Here is an 18,458-nt window from a genome sequence, read left to right as displayed (position 1 = left end):
CTGTTACATTGTTATAGCTGTGTCATTTCTGGTTTAGAGTTTTAGACTTGGTTCATCATCACAATATCTGCCAATGATTATGTTTTCATGGAACAATTGCTGGGTTCCAGGGGCCAGTGGGACTCAGCAGTTTTATCTGCTAAGTGAGCAGAAAACTCTCCACAAGACCTTTCCATTTGCTACCTTGGAGTGCTGTTGGTTCACCCAGGGCGTGGGTCTGAGCCTGACTTCTGTGGGTGTGATGCAGTCAGGGCAGCAGCCACACAGAAACAGATGTTTTCAAATACCTATAGCCATGAAGCATGTAGTGTATTTTTAAGCCTTGCTGGAGTAACCTGGATAGGACTTGGGAGTTGTGCCAGCTTTCCTTTCCTCTTCCCTTCCCTGTCACAATTCATCTCTAAGCCACTGTGCTGCTGTCTCTCTGAGCTCTGTAATTGGAAGTGTCTGGGTTAGCAGTCAGAATTCATCAAATACTTTTCCAATGTCCAATAAGTTATATATGCAAGATTAGAACTCCATTAATACTAGAATATACAGTTTCTCCTCTCTCTTGTCACCAAGAAAACCTACTGAGACCTCCAGGAGAGGGTTACAGTACATCCCCACATACAAGAGCATGTACAGTTTGCTTAAAACCCCAAGTAATGAACAATAGCACAGTCAAACCTGTGTTGTTGCCCAGTACAGAGACTTTTGGACTGCTCAGATGTTCACTGTGCTTTCTTTTTATTGCTGTGGCTTCAGGTAGTGCTGACAGAGAAGAGGCATTTACCCAACACATGAGGCTTCTTTCTTAAGAGTCTTGTCCCTTTTCCTTCCTATCTTGTTTATTTGGATTGTAGGGTCCTTATAGGGATGGACTGTTACTTGTTGCATGATGAGTCAAGCAGAAGTTTATAGGGCCTTAGAAGATGAGTATTGATTGTTATCTGCTGAGAGCCTCTTTCTTCACCCTCTTTCATTAGCACAAAAATGTTGTACATCTTTTGAAGCAAATACATTTATCACTTCTCTTCTGGTTTGCCCCTTCAGAAAGGCTTTCCTGGTGCTGATTGTGCCCTGGTAGGTGCATTGTCCAGTGCCACCCTCCTGTGTGCACTCTGCACAGGCCTGTTGGCACACGGGCTCCTGCTGCCCTTCACCCCATCCCCTCACTGCCCCACTGCTTTGGTGCCATCACTCAGGGCTGGGACAGTAAGTCTTGTGCTAAGATTTTACTGAACAATTCATCCAACTGCTCCTGTGCATCAGTGAAAGAGATTGAAAGCAAACTTGGACCTTTATTTCCTTCAGGACCCTTAATGGACTGGGTATCCTGGTGTGTTCCATGGATGGATCTGTGGCATTTTTGGACTTTTCCCAGGATGAACTTGGGGATCCACTCAGTGAGGAGGAAAAGGTACTGTAAGCACTCAGAGTCTGTGATCATATTTAAGGGAAGTACTGATTGAATTAAAATATTAGACTATTTATAGAAGTATGTAGTGACTGATTTCCATATTACAGAAAATGTGTTCCTGTCTGCTTTACAAATCATTAAAAAAGAGTAGTCAAAGAATGAATTTGTCATATTAGTTTCTGTTCTGGAAGGGAAGTATTTGGAAAACATCCACTTGTGTTGCTTGCACATCATTACACATTTGAAGTAATTATTTGGCCAAGGAAACAAGGAGTGGGTGCTTCAAAACACTCTAAAATTACTCTTTGACTTGCATATATGCAGTCTTTTAAAACTGATTGCTGTTGGCTGTTCCCCTCTCATTGCTATTGGCAACTACAGCTTTGAATTCCCATTATTTTATGTATCAATTTGGTCTTGGTTGAAAACACAAAGAAAAAGAAGGTCTGGTGTAAGGGATACAGAGGGCAGTGGGATTTTATGGATTCCATCGGGCCTGTGTGGTTCTGTTGTGTCACAGTCAGCGATGCCACAGGACCTGTCGCAGTCACTCCCATCTTTAACACCCACAGAGCAACATCCACCAGTCCACCTATGGCAAGAGCCTGGCTATCATGACTGAGGCTCAGCTCTCCACCACCATCATCGAGAACCCCGAGATGCTCAAGTACCAGCAGCGGCAGCAGCAGCAGGGGGAGCACAAGAACTCGTCCCTCCGGGAGGGCTCCGGGAGCGCGGCGGCTCCCAAGGTGGCCAGCATGGTCAATGGGGAGAGCTTGGAGGACATCAGGAAGGTGGGTGCTCCAGGGAAGGGTCAACTGCTAAGCCAGTTAATGACACCGCTCGTGACAGAACCAGTTTCTGTGTCCTTTGTGTTGAATAGCACCTTCCAGCTGGGAATGGTCCAGCTGACCCAGTTACTTGGTTGGTTACTGCAACTTGTTGAAAAGTTAAGCAGAAATAAAGACTATGTGGCCAAAGGGTTGTGGATGTTTCTGCAATGGGTGAAAAATTCTTGGTGTGCAGAAAGGAAACCAAAAGTAGCTCGTAACAGGGAAGCTGTAGAGCTGTGCTTCTGTTTCTCAGTGGCAGAGGTTGGAAGCTTTATTTAATTCTCTCCTGAACATAAAGCATGACTTCTAAGGAAGGACTTGAGATTACATTCTCCACAAGGCCTTTTCTACAGATGGGTAGATCAAAGATTGGAACTGTTTGTGTTTACATTAAAAATAATGTGTGTTATGGTACAGGCTGAGAGCAGTAATCACAGTTCTGTTGTGCTTTGTACTGTGTAAGCTTGTACTTCTACTAATGGCTGAGAAAAGTTACACTATTGAATTACACTCGTGTTAATAAAAGTGTAGGTTGACTATGCAGTAATAACATGGCTCAGAGATGATGTGGGAGAAAGTCTTTGTTAACAGATTTTAACTGAGCCATGTCTTTCTTCTGCTATACCTGTTCTTGTTTGTTGGGAAAAACCCCATAAAAACAAGCATTTCCCATGTATCAGAAATGGCACTGAAATGTATTTCCCAACAGAATCTCTTAAAAAAGCAAGTTGAGACACGGACAGCAGATGGTCGGAGAAGGATCACCCCTCTCTGCATAGCTCAGCTGGACACTGGGTATGTTGGGAAGGCATCTTGAAAAGCCTTCTTTACCTTTCCATCTTCTTTTCTCTTTTGTTTTTCCTTGTTCCCTGATACAAACTTAGAATTTGGATTCATGGCATCAGAAAGCACTTGCTGGAAGGAAAAATGGAACAAATAGTTGAGTTTAAATTACTATTTTTCAATTATTTTGAAAGTGTTTCTGAGAAATATATTTGTTGTTTGTCTTTTTGCTTAGGGATTTTTCTACAGCATTTTTCAATAGCATCCCAATATCTGGAACTCTGTCTGGCTCAATGATGTCTTCTCAGAGTAACCAGCAGCTCATGTCACTGGATTCTAATGCAGCAAATTCCCTTAATACTTCAAAGCCTTCTGTGGAGCCAACAGCAGCCAGTATAAAACCAACAGATGATGCAGCCAATAAAGATGGGTCAGTATTTAAAGTTTTGTTTTTCTCCTACACGAGTCTGTGTAGTTTTTAATTCTTGTTTGCATTTCTGTAACCAAGAACTTATTAAAGCACTTTGTGAAACTCCAAGAATCAAAACTTCCTGAAAACATTGAAATTTTATTAGTATTTGCTTAGTTTAAATAGTGCTAAATCAGGAATGGATAAATCCATGTGCATAGTTCTGGCAGTGAATTCAGTGCAATGAGGGGTGCAGTGATTGCTAATGCTCTAACAGAATTACCTGCTTATGGATTTTGGCTTGTTATTAGTAAATAATAGAAGGTTTTCCAGTACTGGAAGTACTGAAGCCTGTTTTACATCCAGTTCTGTCCCATGACCTCCCTGAGGACCTGGTGGTCCTTCTCTCCTGTGTCACAGCCCCATCAGAGCACAGTGACATGGACATGCCAGTGCACGTGTGCTGCTTGGCCAGTGTGTTTTCAAATCAATAATGGGACAACTACATTTCACCTGCCTTTCCCTCAGTGGTAGCCCTGACTTTGTTTCTTCTCCTCAAAGTGTTTTTACAGCATTTGTGACAGCACAAGTGTCATTGGAACCTTTGCTTATCCATGAAATTCAGTTGAAATTGGGCCCAGATTAAAAAATTACTGGGTAGACTATGAGAAATTATTGACACATGGAACTACTTAGTCTCCTTTTCTTTGGAGATTGTACTTCTAGCAGCTTTTTAGTACAAACATTGGTTATTTTAGAGCCATTCTTTCTTTAAATTCATTCTCTGAATGAATTGAAAAATCTCTAAAGTAAACAGCTATTCAAATAACAGATCCCTGGAATGCTTTAGTGTGGGGAAAGTACATTCCTTTGCTTCAGAGTTATGCTTGGAAAGGCCTAATAGTCAGTTTGGATTCTTCAACAGCAAAGTCCAAACCTGGCATGAATTGTTTCAGCCCAAACTGTTTGATTCATCAACAGTGGAATACAATATTGTAATGGAAAGGATTTTCTAACCTGAACAAGGGGTAAAAGTAGGAACCCCAGGGATCATTTAAAATAGTGATCTTTCTCTTTGGTACATAAGTACGAGCTGAAAGTATTGTTTCATTCCTGAATTAAGAATACAAAATGAATGAATTAGGGGTCTTTAATCTAGATATGTGGCTGCATGAAGCTCTGAGGTGTATCATGGACAGCTGTGAGAGCAGGCAAAGCCTGTGAGGCACTGATGCCTGAAGGAGTGGGAAAAGTGTATCATAACTCATGATGTTTTAGAGGGAAGGGTTCTCAGCACGTTCCTGACCAGTGTAATGAGTGCCAGCTGGTTGATAGGAGCAGTGCAGGTTACCAGTACTAAGTTCCTTTCAACCCTTCTTTTCCTGTCTCTGTTCTGGCAGTGTAAATGCTACCTCTGCCCCAACTGCTCCTTCTGCATCGTCCTCCTCCGTGCTGACAACTCCATCCAAGATTGAGCCCATGAAAGCGTTTGACTCTCGATTCACAGAACGATCCAAAGCCACCTCAGGGACTGTGGTCACAAATACAAATCAGGCTGTTGTGGACAGGTAGGACAGCTGGGGCAGGGGGAAGGCAGGAATGCAGGGAGATGAAACGCTGGTCTCTGTGGGGTGGGGGTCACGGTGCTGGTGCTCTAGAATTGGCTCAGGTCTCTCCACTACTGAAAGGAAGGAGACAGCAGCAAATAGGTAAATTCAGTGCTGACATTATCCCTTTGTACTTTTGTCCCTGGCACTTTGGTATCAAGCAGATTCTTCAAAATACTCCAGCTGCTGTTGCACGAGGCCGTGTGTGGCTCCCTGCGGGGCTGTGAGCAGCTGTGCTCCTCAGGAGGCAAAGCCAGCCCCAGACAGCCAGCCTGCATCTCTCTACAGGAGATTTCCTTCAAGATAAAGCACCACACATGCCAGCAGACAGCCTGTCACTGGCAGAGCTGCACACATGTCTCATTTCATGCCTTCAAGGCCTGCGGAGAAGGCGCTTTGATTTTAAAGGGCTTGGGCTCTGGAGCCACATGATAAAAAAAACAAAACCAGAAAGCCTTTGGTTTTGTGCCACAGTGTGTTATGGCATAAGTATTCCTCCTTCACCAAAACTCATAGAAAAAGTAGCAGTCTTGAGAAAGAAGTATCTAGTTCCCCAATTTATTATCAGTAAAACATGTTTTATCCATCAATATTTTTATGTCAAAAGGTCTAGCCATGTGATGCAGGAGAAAGATGCATTCAGTTATTCTCATGATTACTTCTGATGTGTCACTAAAGTATGGCTAAAAGTGTATTATTTGGTAGAGTTCAGATGGCAGGGGAACAAGGTTTGGATTATGCAAAGTATTGCTATGAAGCTGAGCAGTTAAGGCATGAGTGGCACAATGGTGTGAGTAAATAACCAGCTGTGGAGGGCATGGGAATAACCAGCATGGGAGGAGTGTGATTAAATGACCTATTTTAGGGTGGAATGGCTAACAAGAGAGTTCACAGGGGTTTGCCCTTTGTATGTATTTTTCTTTTACAGACTGAAGGATCAGAATTTAATTAAGGACAATAAGCCCAAGGATGTTCTGGAGAGCAGCAGTGACAGTGAAGAGAAGGTTCCAGCTGTGAAACCACTCAGTTTACCCAAACGGAAACTGGAACTTGAGGGAGAAACAGTAGAAAAGAAGAAAAAAGGGAGGCCTCGGAAAGACTCCAGACTTGTACCAGTAACTCTGACTGTTCAGGTGAAATCAATAGGGTTCATGGTGGCTTTCAACCTTCTTTTAATAAGTCAGCCCCATGGTGACTTGTTCCATCGCCCCAGGGAAACACAAGTAGTGTCAGTCCCTCAGAGTTTTTAGCCATCCCTCTCCCATGCCTTTAGGTTTGTTCTTTTTAGAATTTAAGATCAGCAAAAGCAGATGCACAGGTGTGGCAAATGTGTCCATCTTTTATGTAAATACACTGCTCACTTTGATACCACTGGCACCAGCATGCCAAGGGGTAATTGCCTGCCAAGTGACTGTATGGAATAAAATGAAGTGCCATCAGTTTGTGTGGTGTATGATGGAGAGTGGCCCAAGCACAACAAAGTCACTTGCAGATGATGATTTAGATGGTTATAAATTTCCTTGGAATCCAGTAGTGGTTGCATTAGAATTTCCATCATTTTATGACATGTAGATACCCCTGTTTTCAGTATTTAGTAGATTTTCCATATAATATACCAGAATTTCAGTGAATTGTTTGCAACTGAAAATAGGGGAGGGTCAAAAAAATCCACTTCAAGTTTGTTTTGGTTTTTTAATTCTTACAAGCTATTTAAAAAAAAACTAATTGGAAAAAGACTAACGTTTCCAATTGGCATTATTTAGAATTTTACAAAAATTCCCTCTCAAACCAATCTATATGGTAGAATATCTTTAGCTTTGACTTTTTTTAAAGAGAAAAATTAACTCCTTCTGCAATTTGTTTTCCAGTCCTCAGCTGCCCTGGCCTCTGAGAAGGATGCTGCTTGCATCTCTGCACCAGCATTAGCACTTAAACTGCCAACCCCCATCCCACAGAAATCGTTTACTTTGCAAGTAAGTGGCCTGTAAGGAAATACTCAAACCCAGCCAAATAAAAACCCTGCTTTTTAAAAATAGTCTTAGGTTATGCAGAAGCTGTGATAGGTAATGTTTGAATGTGCATTTTTGTTCTAACAAGCCAGCTGGTGGTTTACTTTAGTTTCTAAGCAACTGAGTAAAGTTAAGGGCAAACCAGCTGAAAATAGGGCACTTCTGAAGTGGCTCAACTTGAAAGAGGGATGAATTCCTGTGGTTGATCAGTCCCTCCTCCTGGCTAACCCAGGGGAGTGGTGAAGGCAGGAGTGTCTGGCAGGAGCAGCTGCTGTGATTGCAGTGGTGTTGGTTGCTCTCCACTGAAGAATAAACCCAAGGATTTCCTCAGGGCTCTCTGGAGGTGCTCTGCATCTGAAGAGACTGGCAAGCAGTTCTGCTTTAGGTATTTATGAAATAATTTTTCTGCATGTTTAGACTGCAGTGCTCTGGTTCCAGTTGCAGGATGTGGGGAGCCTGAGCACAGACAGACCAGCACAACCTTTCCTTAGGCTTGTCTGCAAATATAAAGAATTTACTTGTGTTTTAGCCAAGACTGATTTTCAGAGGTCTACTTCAAGTGCCAGAGTATATTCTGAAGCCACAGAGAATGCAGTACTGGAATCCATCCTTAAGACAGCATTGTCTTGGATCTCATAGTTGCATAGTTGGATCTCATAGTTGAGTAGGTTTTCTCCTTTTCCAAAACATATTTTATTTTTTTCTATTTCAGGTAAGTTCAGATCCATCAATGTACCTTGAGGTGGAGAATGAAATGACCACAGTGGGAGGTTCAAAGTTGAGCAGGTTAAAGTGTAATCGAGAAGGGAAGGAATGGGAGACAGTCCTCACCAGTCGAATCCTCGCTGCAGCAGGAAGCTGGTAAGAGAGTGTATTCCCCTTCCCCTTCCCCTCCTGGGGTCCTGAAGGCCAGGAAACATTTTTAGGGATGAAAAAGTACATTTACAGAAAGGTAATTGCACCTAAACCCACATATTTACAAATAAGTAGAGGCTTTAAAGGTAACTTGTCTACGTAGTTGGTAAAGTTGATTAACTGGGTCACTTCTCTTAGGGACTTTTGTGTTTCTTTGTGCTTGGCTCAGCTGTCCTGTTTCTCTTCCAGCTACTTTGGTTTAATTCATTCAAGCCCTTAATTCATTCACTTCTCTGGAGTGTTTTATAGGGATTCTGATGTCTCTCTGTTGACTGTTGCCATTTGCTGGTTTTATGACACACCCCCCCTCTAATTTCCACACAATTTTTCATCATAAATATTTGTGGATGAAAGTGTGCACTGCTCTGTCTCAAGACCAGTTTTGCTTCAAGGATTAGCTCTGTGCAGACTTAAAGCATCACAGATTCTCATTAGCCAGTTACAACAATTTTCCTGTATATTTACATTTCTTCTTTAAATTTCTTCATTGAAGTTGACTAAATCCTGGTAAGTGATAGTAGTTCAAGTGCTAAAGGAGGTTTTGTGATGTGGAAGTATTTTTCTGGGGGTTTTTTACTATTTTTTCTCTTTTTTTTCTCTTTATTTATTCTCTTTATTTCTCTGGCTGTCTAAGCAAGATGTATTTATCATTTTTAGATACAACTTCAGAGTTTAAATTGAAAGTATATTTCTAAAACCTGAGCCATGTCCAGGTCTGAGAAAGAAGCAGCAGATTTTAAAGCTAAATACAAGTCCAGGCCTGAAGAAGAGCTTGTGTGTACCCAAAAGCTTTACTGGTATTTCCAGCTGTGTCCCTTGGTCTAATAAAAGATATTTGCCTGCAGACTTTCTCTTGCCCATCTCCTTAGACCCTCACAGTTATTATCAATTAAGGAGGCAGGGAATGCATGGATGGATGGATGGATGGATGGGTGGGTGGATGGATGGGTGGGTGGGTGGATGGATGGATGGGTGGGTGGGTGGATGGATGGGTGGGTGGATGGATGGATGGGTGGGTGGGTGGATGGATGGGTGGGTGGGTGGATGGATGGATGGGTGGGTGGGTGGATGGATGGATGGATGGATGGATGGATGGATGGATGGATGGATGGATGGATGGATAGATAGATGGATAGATAGATAGATGGATAGATAGATAGATGGATAGATAGATGGATAGATAGATGGATGGATAGATGGATAGATAGATGGATGGATAGATAGATGGATGGATAGATAGATGGATGGATAGATAGATGGATAGATAGATGGATAGATAGATGGATGGATAGATAGATGGATGGATAGATAGATGGATAGATAGATAGATGGATAGATAGATAGATAGATAGAAAGAATCTGTCTAGTTTATGACCTTTTCTTTTGCTACCCTGGATTTTTTTTAAAGCTGTAATAGTTACTTTTTGGGGAAGTAACCCAAGTTGTATGGTAGCTTAAGAATTCAGTCTGATTTTATGCCACTTGCATGTGACAAAACATAAATGTTTCCTTTTGACACTTGATTTTTTTTCAGTGAGATTGTAACTGTGGCCTGTGAGAAGAGAACACTGTCGGTTTTTTCAGCTTGTGGTCGTCGCCTCCTTCCTCCCATCATTCTGAACACCCCCATCTCCACCCTGCACTGCACAGGCTCCTGCATCATGGCTCTCACCACTGCTGCTACACTCTCTGTTTGGTGAGTGCAGCAGCTGCCCCAGCTCCTTTTCAGAGGTGTATTTAGATATATTTTGGTAGGTAACTGTGCAGCTGTGTCAGGGCACTCCTGGTGAAAACGGAGCTTAAACCACGTCAGGCCTGAACACAAGTCCCCCTTTGGGTGGAAGATGAAGAGTTAACTGGGCAGGACTTGACCCTGGTTCTTTGTTCTAGCACAGTCCATAGGACTGAATGTGGCCCTACAAGTGCAATAAGGGGTGTGTAGATCAGCTGGAAGTTACTGTTTGAACAGCCTGCCAGGGTAGGCTTGTCCTGCATGTGGAGTGGACTGGGGGGAAGGAGAAATGTGCTTTACTTGCATCTTCCACCACACTTAACCAATAAGGTCCATGAGTCTCAGAGTTAGAAATAGTCCAACCATCCTCAAGATGTGACACAAAAACAGCAGCAACTCATTTACAGTTGTTGAGGTCAATCTTACACAAGTCAGAGCTCCTGAAGGAATTATTTGTGTTCTTGGTGTTTGCTTAGCTGTAATGAGGTTCCCTGGTAAAGAGCCATAGAAGTTGTTCTCTGCTATTGAGTTCTGTCTTGCCATAAGGGGGTTGAGCTTCCCAAAATATTTCTGTCAAAGCAATGAGGAAAATGTGAAAATGCAAACCCCAAACTAACTCCCCAGCCCCCCTACTTTGTCATGAATAGTGAAGAAGTGCATTTGTGAAATGATTTTGGAGTTTCCCATTGTTTGTAAACTGCAGACTTGTCTGTTTGTCTCTTTCAGGGATGTCCACAAGCAGAAAGCCATTGTTAGAGATGAGTCTTTGCAAACAATATTTTCAGGTAATAAAAGGGGCCACTTAATTACGGACCTTTGACCCACCTGTGCTATTTAATGCCATTGATAGCTATGCTGAAATTTTATGAAACCTGGAAAGCCTAAACAAATAATTTCCCTTCATTATCGTGTAATAAAGGGAAGTTATTGGCAGTGTTGAAATACTGTAGAAATATCATCAAGTAGCAAATTCTGTAGCTCATATTCTGACTTCTGAATGTAGAAACTGAGTGTTGCAGCGATCACAAAGGTAAATATTTAATGTAAACCTGCTCTTATAGCAGTTTCTCTGTGTAACTTGCATGTCTGTTGTGTTAATGATGAACAGCAACTGATTATCTTCTGATTTGTTACTTACAAATCTTCAGTTTCTATCACTGCCAGTATCTGGTACAATATAAGTTATCAAAGAAGCAGTTTCTCAGAGCATATTGGCTTCTGTTTGAGCTTTAATCCATGCAGTGCTAATCAAAGCTACCTGGAGAAGCAGCTGCATGAGCAGTTTACAGGTGTCTTTGTCAGAAGTTACCCAAGCCCTGGCCCTGGAATGTGCTGGGACACAGAGACTTACACTGGGCTCTCAGAGAGCACACCTCTAAGGAGGCTGGGGTTAGGATTTTAACTTCCTGGGAGAAAGAAAGCTGATTGATGAAGGCTTTGTGGGTGGCAGAAGACATGGCAGAACTGCTGAAGATTGTCCCTAGATAAGGAGAATGTTTCTGATTAATCCCATGTTCTGTATAAATTGCAGCATCAAGAGGGATAATGTATTTTACAAAATGGATGTTAATGCTGCTGCACTGAGACTGGTGCTTTGTCATTGTTGTCTTGTGTCTGGACCTTCCTATCAGTGCTTGAGAACCACACTGAGCCTTTTTCTGTTGGTTGCTGTGGCTGATAATTAACTGTTAATAAACACTTTGGTCTGATTTGACTTGCAGGAAGTGATGCAACTGTCTCTCAGATCCTGCTGACTCAGCACGGCATCCCTGTAATGAGCATGTCTGATGGAAAGGCATATTGTTTTAATCCTTCTCTCTCTACATGGTAAGTTGTATGTCATTTCCTGCTTTTGCAGCTCAGGGGAACTGATGCATGTTCTGAGTTCCTTTTCACTCCAGATTTTGAAGGTTAGTCTGAGCAGGATCCCACACCAGGCTTGGTTTCACTTTGGTTCATTTTTGCATGTCTTGGCATTGCTCTGTGATATCCTTAGGATTTGTTATGTTTAAAATAAGTTTTAAAATGGAAAAGCTAAACCACAGCTTACTGTTCCACTGTCCTACGTGGTGCATACCCTTTTATTTATGAACCTCTGCTGAGGTACATCAGCTGAATCTGTCAAGAATTTGGCAATAATTAATCTAACTTTAGAATACACTTCCCTTGGGTAAAAGAATGCAGTTCTGGAAAAATTGTCAAAACCATTTTCAGCACTTTGTTGGAAGTTTTGGCATGTTTAAATAATTTTGCTCAGTTTCCAGATAAAGCAACAGCTGTGCCCTCCAGTTCTGACTGTGCATGGACCTGACTCTGGCAGTCCCCAGCACTCCTTAGCACTTTTTTGTATCTGATGACCAGTCAAGTTTTGAAGAGAGCTCTTTTTCTCCAAGATGTAAAGGGTTAATGAAGGTAGTAAGGCAGGGAGGGGAGTAGGGAAGAAATTCCCATGGGAGTGTCATTACTGGTGTCCTGAACACAGGCAAAGGCTACACAGGGGCCTTGTGTCTTGTTGGGAATCAGACAGGCTGTCCCCATGGAATGGCATAAGTTCCTATGAAAAACATCCATGGTTAAATTATTTACAGTGTCTTTTCAAAACAAGCTCTGTGTCATCTAAGAGGAAAAAACCATGTTGCAGTCTTCATATAATTGTAATTAGTGTAATGAGCATGCTTATGAAAGGGCTTATTGTTTGAGCTCCTCCTTAGAATAATTGGTGTTATTCAACTACTTGATGAATCCTCCAGAAAAGAAAAAACACCTTTTTGTTCTTTACATTAACTGAGTAAGGAGCAGAAGACAAGCTCTCAGCCACAATTCTGTTGTTATTTCTTAGTTTGTACCACAGCTTGGGAAATATATATAGGAGAATCCCTTTAGTCATCATACAAATTTAAACATGGTGAAAGAGCAAAGGCTATTTTAAATGTTTGGGCCCTTTTTCCTCTGTGCTGTCTGGAGGTCTAAACTGAGCATTGATTTGAGCCACTCTGCCCTGGCATCTGCAGCCAGTGAATGATATCCTTGATTAGGTGTGCCAAAGGCAGCTGTAATGTCCCTTCCCTCCATGGGAAGGAATGGCTGTGATGTGTGGGAAGGGTTGTCAACACGTGTGTCTGGTGGGTGGGGAGACCTGGTACGGTGAAACCAAGTTCTTGATGGGAAAGTGGTTACCTGTGTTCACTCCAGGCATTGTCATGGTCACGGCTTCTCATTAGATTGTAAAACAAGGAGAAAGTTCATTTTCTCTGAAACTCGTGCTAAATTGCATTATACAATTGCTGGATTGGACCTTGGGGGTGGGGGGGACATGGCAGAAGGAGAATTTCGACATGGAGTGGAATAGTCAGTCTGTGGAATTCCTGAACCCCTCAGTGATACTTGTTTGATTATATATGAAAGTGCAAGTCAGGCTTTGAGGCAGAACAGGGTCCTCTGACATTGCTGCTTACTCTCCTCAGACCTGTTTTTGTTGGTTTGCTCTTTTTCAGGAATCTAGTTTCTGACAAGCAGGACTCCCTAGCACAATGTGCAGACTTCAGGACTAGTTTGCCCTCCCAAGAAGCCATGCTGTGTTCTGGGCCCTTGGCTGTGATACAGGGACGGACCTCCAAGTACGCGCCCGCTGCCCCCTCTGAGCAGCCTTTGTTGTTTATTCACCTCACTTGGTTCCCAAGGTGCCACTGCCTCTGAAGTGATCAGCCCTTCATCCAGTGCTTTGGCTTAAGCCTTTGCACATTTATAGTCTGTGTCTTGTTGGAGATTTCTTGGGAAAGCATGCTCTGGACTTCATAATTCTGCAGCTCCTCTTTACTGGGGGGCTGAAGCGTTGGACAGTTCTGTACATGTGATATTTTTATTGGCTGAACCAAATGTTTTTATGGTTTGCATTTCATTTTCAGTTTACCAGCTTGCTGGAGTAGGCCCACAAATATTGAATAGTTCAACTGGCCTCAAAGCATCTCTTTACTGAAGTCTTTGAGAAAGTTGAGTGATTAGTCATCTAATGTGTATTTTTAACATGTGAAAACATCACCAGAAATTGTGTGAGCCAGAGCAGACTCCTGTAGGTAGTTTAATAGCCCATCCTCATCTGGATTTGAATTAGATTGCCCAGGCAGATTTCTTTGCTACTCTTCACATCTAAGTTTAATTTTTTTTCTGAGAGGAACTATATACAGTTTTATGATTTTATTGCTGTTGTCTTGAGGGAGGAGGAATTAATTGTGAAAAATATTTTAAATCCAAACAAACAACTCACTCTTTCTGAGAGACTGAAAAGTTTCCTTTTTGAAAAAAACTCTAATGATTGGTTATTTTTTTCAAATTAGCCATCATATGACAATATATTTATGTCCTTTAACTGCTTTAATCAAACTTTGTGTGTGGTGTTTGTGTTGTGCCTTTGCCTGTGAGGGGCACAGAAACACAAAGACAGTCATCTTAATTTGCTATAAGCACTTAGGAGCCCGTGGGTCACTGATAAACATGTGTTTTTAAACAGAAGACAAATGAAAACAAGAGAGAAAGAACAGGAGGCAGGAAACCCTCTGTGGACCTTGATACTTGTAAGTGGTCCAGTGGGGTGAAGGCAGTTTGCTCTGAAGTGCTGCCTCTGGCATGAGAAGCTTGAGCTCTGGAATCATGAGGTGCCTCTGAACGAGGAGTGTAATTCAGCAAGTGCTGCAAAAATAGATATTCCTTGAACCTGTGTCTGATTTTATGGCCTGCTAATGCCTTTGGTTTTGCAGTTCAGGAAGGCAAGCTGCGAGATTGTTCTCCATGCCTCATTTAGTGCAACAAGAAACAACCCTTGCCTACCTGGAGAACCAGATTGCAGCAGCACTTATGCTCCAGTCCAGTCACGAGTATCGCCACTGGCTCCTTATCTATGCACGGTACCTCGTCAATGAAGGTGAGTCCTGCCCCTGGGGCTCCTCAGAAACACTCTGGCCATCCCATATTTATGTAGGATGGCACTTCACATTCTCCTTTCAGCGCTTGGATTCAGGATTTGGGGTTAGCTCAACATCAAAACAAGTTGCTGGAGTGCATTTGCCTCTGTAGTGCACAGGCCTCAGGAATCCTGTTTTGACTCACTGACTGGGAGCAGCCCAGGGTCTGGGCAAGCAGGGCCATCTGCTCAAATAGTGGGAATTGCAGTGTAAAAACACCCAGTGGTCTGTCAGCCACATCAGAGGAGGTTTAGGTTGGATATCAGGAAGAAGTTCTTTACAGAGAGAGTGCTCAGACATTGGAATGGCTGCCCAGGGAGGTGGTGGATTCTCTGACCCTGGAGGTTTTTAAGGTGAGACTGGATGTGGCACTGAGTGCCATGATCTGGTAATCAAAGTGGGGTTGGATTAAGAGTTGGACTTGATGATTTCAGAGGTTTCTTCCAACCCAACTGATTCTATGATTCTATGATCATGTGTATTGTCTGGGAGCAGCTACAGAGCAGCACTGTGTGAAATATGGGATGTTCCTCTGGTGTGAAATGGAGGAGCTGCTGAGACCCTGACACTTTGTACCAGAACACACAACACTGCAGAGAACTGGCTTGTGTTCCTTGCACTTTATTCTTTTCTCCCATTCAGCACATTGAACCACCTGTACTGGTGAGCTCACGGGTTCAATTCTGTGAGGGAAGAAACCCACCAGAGAGGTTGTTGGTGTCTGTGTTTGACAACACTGTATCTCTGTGCTGTGATGTTAAATAAGGTCAACCAACTGACTTTGTGCTTTCTGGATTCTGAAGATCCCTGTTGCACCTCTGGCTGTCTGCATTCCTAGTTCAGTAACTCCTGTTAGGTTAATTCAGCCCTGCTCCTCTCCAGGCATAATCACTCTGCACAGAGGGAGGTGCAGTGGCTCCTCTTGGGCCACCTTATGGGTGCTGGCAGAATTAAAATTGAGCTCATTAATTCTGCCTTTTGACCCTACCTTATTTAACAAGAGAGCCTGTTGAACTGCAGGTGGGTCTCTCTCCTTCCCCAGCTGAAGTTAAAATATTCCTCATGGGTCATATGTTCAGAGCATGGTTGTACTTTCAAAAGTCTTCACTGATGAGAACCTCTGCAGCCAAGGGTCAGTGCCCTGTGTGTGTGGGAGGGCACTGCCAACTGCCTGGCCTGTTTGTCCTGCTGCTCCACTGCTTTTCTGAGCTGCCCAACTTTAAAAATACCACATCCTGTTATTGACCCTTTATTATTATCTCAACATCTAATGAATTTTAATCCATTAAAATATTCAATCTGTTGTACTTTGATTGGCAAGTTACTCTTGAAAGGACTTTGTTGCTTGCAAGGGAAATCCCCCCTCTGATTTTTGGGTGAATAAAGCTGGCCTTGAAACTCTGTGTAGTTTTATTAAAAGGGGGGGGGGTGTTTGGGGTTTTTTTGTTTTTTTTTAAACTCATGCACATAAATAGATCCATTCTAATTTCGTTGTAATACTTTGTTATAAAACTTCTCCATGATTTTCATCTTGTGGCTTTCCAACTCTTGTGATCTCTTTTGGATTCTTCTGTGGCTGTTGAAATCTACCAGTTTCCCAGTGTTTGGGTTTTTTAAAAGCTGATGTTGTTACATGGGAGCAGGGAGTGAGGCTGAGGTCAGGGCTGGTCTTAAACTGGAGTAATTCTACAGTTTTTCCCTTGATTTTAGATCATCTTTTGTAGGGTTTTGAGAACTTTAAATAAAACCCTTTAGAACTCTAAAAGTCATATCAAAAATTTACTTTAAGAAAAGCAATATATCTTTTCAGAGATCAGTGTTTTGGGCTTTGTTTTATTCTAGATATTTGTAATTCTTTCCTGACTGTTGTTTGTTACTTTGTGGAATGGTTATATTTAGTAAAATGCTTATGACTGTGATTTTATTTGTAATATCCAGGGTTTGAATATCGTTTGCGAGAATTATGCAAGGATTTACTGGGTCCAGTCCATTACTCAGCTGGAAGTCAGTGGGAATCAACAGTTATGGTAAGTCCTGATAATAGTTTAGTGAAAATAAGGAGGAGCTTCCCTTGCCAGTGACAGGACGTTACCCTCCCACACTCTGCTCTGGTCTCACAGACAGGCTTCCTGCCATGGCACTTGGATGCATTTCATGTGGAACAGGGACATGTCCCAGTGTCTGCTCTGCTGCTGCCTCGAGTGTCACACACGTGGAGCAGAGTTGCATGTTCAGGTTTCCAGTTCTTCAGACAGCAGCTTTGAGACAGGGACATGGCACTGCCCCGAGTTCCCCCTCAGGCACAGCCTGGAGCCTGTGGGTGCAGGGGCTGCACCAGCTTTGTGAGTGTGTCCATGTAAAGACAGGTTTTATTCTGGGAGTCACGTAAGCAGGGTAGGAACATAAAATACACAGCTCTCTCCAGGCAGGAAAAAGGGCATGAATCTTAAACAGCTCTATGGCATTTATTAATGATACCAAATAAGAGATTCTGAGGATGCTTTTGTGGTTTTCTGTGCAGGGTTTACGAAAGAGAGAACTATTGAAAGAGCTTCTTCCTGTTATTGGACAGAACCTCCGCTTCCAGAGGCTTTTCACAGAGTATCAAGAGCAGCTGGACATCTTGAGAGACAAGTAGCCTGTCCCCAGATTTTCCCTGCGGGGCCTGGTCCGAGAGAAACTGCGGAACAGCACGAAGCAGAGACAGACGAGGAGCGAGAGCCCAGGGGCGGGACCCTCCCGAGGGCCGGGCTGTGCCGCCCGGGGCCGGCGCAGTCCTCAGGGGCAGGAGGGGAGGAGGAGCTGGACGGTTTCCCAGGGGAAACTCAACATCGGAGCTGTGGCCTCTGTTTCTGTGGAAAGTCATGGATATGTATGTACTTCAGGGGGACCCTTTGGGGTCTGGATCTCGTGTTCAAACTGGCTGAGAACTGTTGGTGCGGTTTCTTGGATGTCCTGTGAAAAGCACAGTACTTCAGAGTACACTGAACAGCATATTTAACCCTGTTTGGGGTTTTTTGCCTGAGGATTTATTGAGGCTCAACACTATATTAAATTAGATGAATGAGCCACGTAAAAAGAAATTTCATAAATATTAAGGTATTATGCAGCCGATAGACTCTTTCCTGTGAATATAATAATAATAATAAGAGGCTGTTCTAACACATGGACTATTTTTGTACTAGAATTTGCTAACTTGTAATATGGAATTTTATTTGGCCAATAATCAGGCTGTCTCTACAAAGTCATCTTGTAGGAAATTTAACTCTAATTACAAAAGCTATGTTTCAAAGTAATTCTACCAAATTAACATGTCATCATCAGGTTTTTAATTTTTAAATGTTTGTAAAAGGCATTTTGGGGGGAGGGGGAGGGATACAATGGGGTGTCTCTTTTTGTAAGTATGAAATAAAAGAACAATGCGTTGGTTTAAAAAAACCTGAAAAGCAAAAACATGATCTTGAATTATTACAAGGGGCACAGGCACCTCCAGCAAGGTCAGCACAGGCTCAATCACGTTAACTTGTCTAGAAATAAATAATTCTGTCTGGATGCTCTTCCCTCTGAAAGCACGATCAGACCAGTGCTGGTGATGTCTGTGGACAGACCCAGGGCTTTCTCCCGGAGCCCCACCTTGGCCGAGGAGCAGGAGCTGCGTGGGAGTGCCCACCATCCCCAGCACCAACAGCCTCCCCTGCCCTGGGACCAGTGGGCAGAGCTGCAGCGTGAGCTTCGTGCAGGTATGGCCATGTTCCTTGTGGAGAGCCTTTGGAGTTCCACAGAAACCAAACCAAGTTGTTTTCTCCCCCA

At 42.9% G+C, this 18,458-nt stretch overlaps 1 protein-coding gene across 1 annotated transcript in view; it reads left to right on the top strand.

Moving 5' to 3' along the window:
• HIRA (histone cell cycle regulator) overlaps positions 1-18,037 on the top strand; it is a 34,785-nt gene extending 16,748 nt beyond the window's left edge. Inside the window, exons 11-25 of the mRNA XM_071572200.1 lie at positions 1,297-1,402; positions 1,975-2,196; positions 2,945-3,030; positions 3,254-3,448; positions 4,828-4,995; positions 5,963-6,167; positions 6,903-7,007; positions 7,756-7,904; positions 9,493-9,654; positions 10,417-10,475; positions 11,412-11,517; positions 13,185-13,307; positions 14,445-14,608; positions 16,587-16,675; positions 17,170-18,037. Of these exons, the coding sequence (XP_071428301.1) occupies positions 1,297-1,402; positions 1,975-2,196; positions 2,945-3,030; positions 3,254-3,448; positions 4,828-4,995; positions 5,963-6,167; positions 6,903-7,007; positions 7,756-7,904; positions 9,493-9,654; positions 10,417-10,475; positions 11,412-11,517; positions 13,185-13,307; positions 14,445-14,608; positions 16,587-16,675; positions 17,170-17,286 (2,056 nt within the window). The 3' untranslated portion in view covers positions 17,287-18,037. The remainder of the gene's footprint in view (positions 1-1,296; positions 1,403-1,974; positions 2,197-2,944; positions 3,031-3,253; positions 3,449-4,827; positions 4,996-5,962; positions 6,168-6,902; positions 7,008-7,755; positions 7,905-9,492; positions 9,655-10,416; positions 10,476-11,411; positions 11,518-13,184; positions 13,308-14,444; positions 14,609-16,586; positions 16,676-17,169) is intronic.
• Positions 18,038-18,458: the final 421 nt, after the last annotated feature.

This window comes from Pithys albifrons, chromosome 17 (genome assembly GCF_047495875.1).
Source record: "Pithys albifrons albifrons isolate INPA30051 chromosome 17, PitAlb_v1, whole genome shotgun sequence".
In the NCBI taxonomy this organism is placed as follows: Eukaryota; Metazoa; Chordata; class Aves; order Passeriformes; family Thamnophilidae; genus Pithys; species Pithys albifrons.
This window is presented reverse-complemented; position numbering and strand designations above follow the sequence as displayed.